Here is a 2,966-nt window from a genome sequence, read left to right on the forward strand (position 1 = left end):
TATATTTTTTTAATTTTTAATTTTTTAAAATAAATTTTATTTTTATATTCCCCGAACAATTGCAATCCCCTTATTTTGACCCCAATCCCTCCCCTCCCCGCCCCCCACTCCCCATAGAGTGTCTCTGGTTCATAGTTTTTTGTTGATTTTGATTTTCATTTTCTTATAGTTATTCATTTTCCTGGTCCCTTATTTAAGTTTTCTAGATTCCTGCTATGAGTGAGACCATCCGGTATTTTTCTTTTTCTTTCTGGCTTATTTCGCTGAGCATGATCCCTTCCAACGCCATCCATGTTGCAGCAAATTGCATGTGTTTATCTTTTTTGAATGCTGAGTAATATATGTACCACATCTTCTTGATCCAGTCATCTATTTTTGGGCATTTGGGCTGTTTCCAAAGCTTAGCTATTGTAAACAGTGCTGCTATAAACATAGGGGTGCAGGTGCTCTTTGCAATTGATGTTTCTGTGTCCTTTGGGTAAAATGCCTAGGAGTGGAATTGCTGGATCATATGGAAGCTCTATGTTTAGTAGGTCCAGAAATCTCCACACAGCTCTCCATAGTGGTTGGACCAGTTTGCACTCCCACCAACAGTGTAGAAGAGTTCCTTTTTCTCCACAACCTCGCCAACATTTGCTGTTGCTAGTTTTTTTAATATGTGCCATTCTCACTGGTGTAAGATGGTATCTCATGGTAGTTTTGATTTGCATTTCCCTGATTACAAGTGATGTTGAACATTTTTTCATATGCCTGTTGGCCATTTGCATTTCCTCTTCAGAGAAGTTTCTTTTTAGCTCTTCTGCCCATTTTTTGACAGGATTATTTTCTCTGTTGTTGTTGAGTCTCATCGGCTCTTTGTAGGTTTTTGTGATCAGTCCTTTATCATTAGTGTTGTGTGCAAAAATGTTCTCCCAGTCGGTGGGGTTTCTCTTTGTTTTTGTTATTGTCTTTCCAAATCTCATTTATTTTCACAATATCAATGCTAAACTCAAAATAGCAACGTCATTGACTGTAAATGTTAAGTGACTGAAAAGTAAAAGGCAACTTTAATTTTTTTAACCCTATGAACAGGGTCTACAAAAAAATGTGAATTATTTTACTCAAACGAGACTCTCAGCCTGCACTGAGGTAGCATGAGCAACAGAGGACAGCAAATATCACCTAGTAATGCCCATACATATCAAAATAACTAGTTGAACCATGTTCTTTCTACCTCTATAGCAAGTCTATTAAAAAACCAACATAATGGAAGCTTACACCTCATGTGACAGCATTACTATCAGCTATACAGCTACAGAAAATTTCAAACTCCACTCCTCAAATAATTTTAGTACACCTAGTAAGAATGGTAGGTCATTCAGAAAAACAAAGCATACACCGTCTTTGCAATTAAACAATTTTCATAACATATTAACAATGTTCTGATATAAATTCTCCACTAAATGTTTTTTTCTAAATATGATTTCTGTAATCAATGTTCTCTTAAACAAAGACAGTTCTTAGGTATGTGATCTGTACAAACTTACTGTAGTGTATAATCCAAATAGAGATTTTCCTCCTATTATGATATGACAATATAATTCTTCTGAGTGAAGACATATGATAAGGCTTAAAGTGTAAACACTTTGGAAGGCAAACAACTTAGTGAAGAAATTACTGTTCATTGAAAAATGTATATCATCCCAAAATGGGCCCCTGAATTTTCAAATTTACATGTGAAAATACATTTACATCTTAAATTTCTAAGAAAGGCACAGATTTTATGTAAAAAAGCAGCAAAATTTTAAACCCACTAATTTATTGAAAAAGCCATTACTTTATTAGAAACAAATAATGGTTCGTAAGATTTGGCAACAGGTCATAATATAGTTGTATATTTGATCCAGTGTGTTTCTCCCTTTAATTATATTCCAGTAGGAGGAGGATTACCTCCTTGGTTATGGCAAGCAGAAGTATTTGATGGACTGTGTAAGTTGGTCTCCTTGTATACAAACCATGCATTTCCTCCCCAAAGTATCATATTCAGAAAGCCAAAGATCACAGATACATTCAGGGATCCCATACTAGTTATAGAGACAAAATGACACGTCACATCTTTATTATGACAAGGCTGAAGTTCCTGGACAATACTGTGACCAGTTGCTATTTTAATAACTGTAAGAGCTTTAGTCCAGGCTGAAGTGCTCACCAACCACAAAAAAAGTGGCAACCAGAGTAACAACAAAGTCAATCATGGGAAATTTTCTACTCTCCCGATAGAGGTTTGTATAACCGATATAGAGCAGAAGAGCAGCAATGCAGTACAGGAAGACAAAGACTGCAAATGTAACATAGAATTGTGCAGAGGAAGAGTAATCTCCAACAAGAACTTGATTATTCCATTGTATATCACACACATTTGCTTGTGCAGTTGTCTGAAATGACGCCTGATTCAACCTGAATGGATAAGCAAAAGTGGCAGTAATTGTTTTATTTTCAGGAAATTGAGGACAAGATACTGAAATGTCTATTTTGCCCTTAAAACCTCCACAGGTGGAAAAAGCAAAGAGAGAAGCAATCCATTCGAGGACCTTGATGAAGCCGAGCGGCTCCTTGAGCGGGTTGAGGTTGAGCTGGAAGGAGGACATTCTCTGAGGGAAGGAGGGAGAAAAAAGTATTTTTGCTAGCTTTTTAAAAAAATTTTGAATAGAAGAACTAGGGTATAGACCAGAGGTACAGCCCAGAGGTGCAGAGACAGAGTTAGGTGCAGGACAGGCAGATTTACTGAAATACACTGCTGAGGGGAACAGTGGGCAAGACAAGAGAGGGCTGCTGCACCATAGGTGGGTTAGCTCCTTGGCAGGGGGATCGAGGCCACTGAGACTTAACCCCTAGGCCACCATGAAGTCCAGACTCTTAAGGTTGTTTCAGAGTAAGTCAGACTCTTAACATTCTTCCAGGGTTTCTGTGGAAACCTGTATCAAGAT

At 37.5% G+C, this 2,966-nt stretch overlaps 1 protein-coding gene across 1 annotated transcript; it reads right to left on the bottom strand.

Moving 5' to 3' along the window:
* Window positions 1-1,778: 1,778 nt before the first annotated feature.
* Window positions 1,779-2,644, bottom strand: LOC119259788 (synaptophysin-like protein 1). The gene is given in 2 exon segments (XM_037528774.2): window positions 1,779-2,200; window positions 2,202-2,644. Coding segments are annotated over 2 exon segments (723 nt in total). The 5' UTR covers window positions 2,628-2,644; the 3' UTR covers window positions 1,779-1,903.
* Between the last annotated feature and the right edge of the window lie 322 nt (window positions 2,645-2,966).

This window comes from Talpa occidentalis, unplaced genomic scaffold (genome assembly GCF_014898055.3).
Source record: "Talpa occidentalis isolate TD23 unplaced genomic scaffold, MPIMG_talOcc4v2.1 talOcc4.5, whole genome shotgun sequence".
NCBI lineage: Eukaryota > Metazoa > Chordata > Mammalia > Eulipotyphla > Talpidae > Talpa > Talpa occidentalis.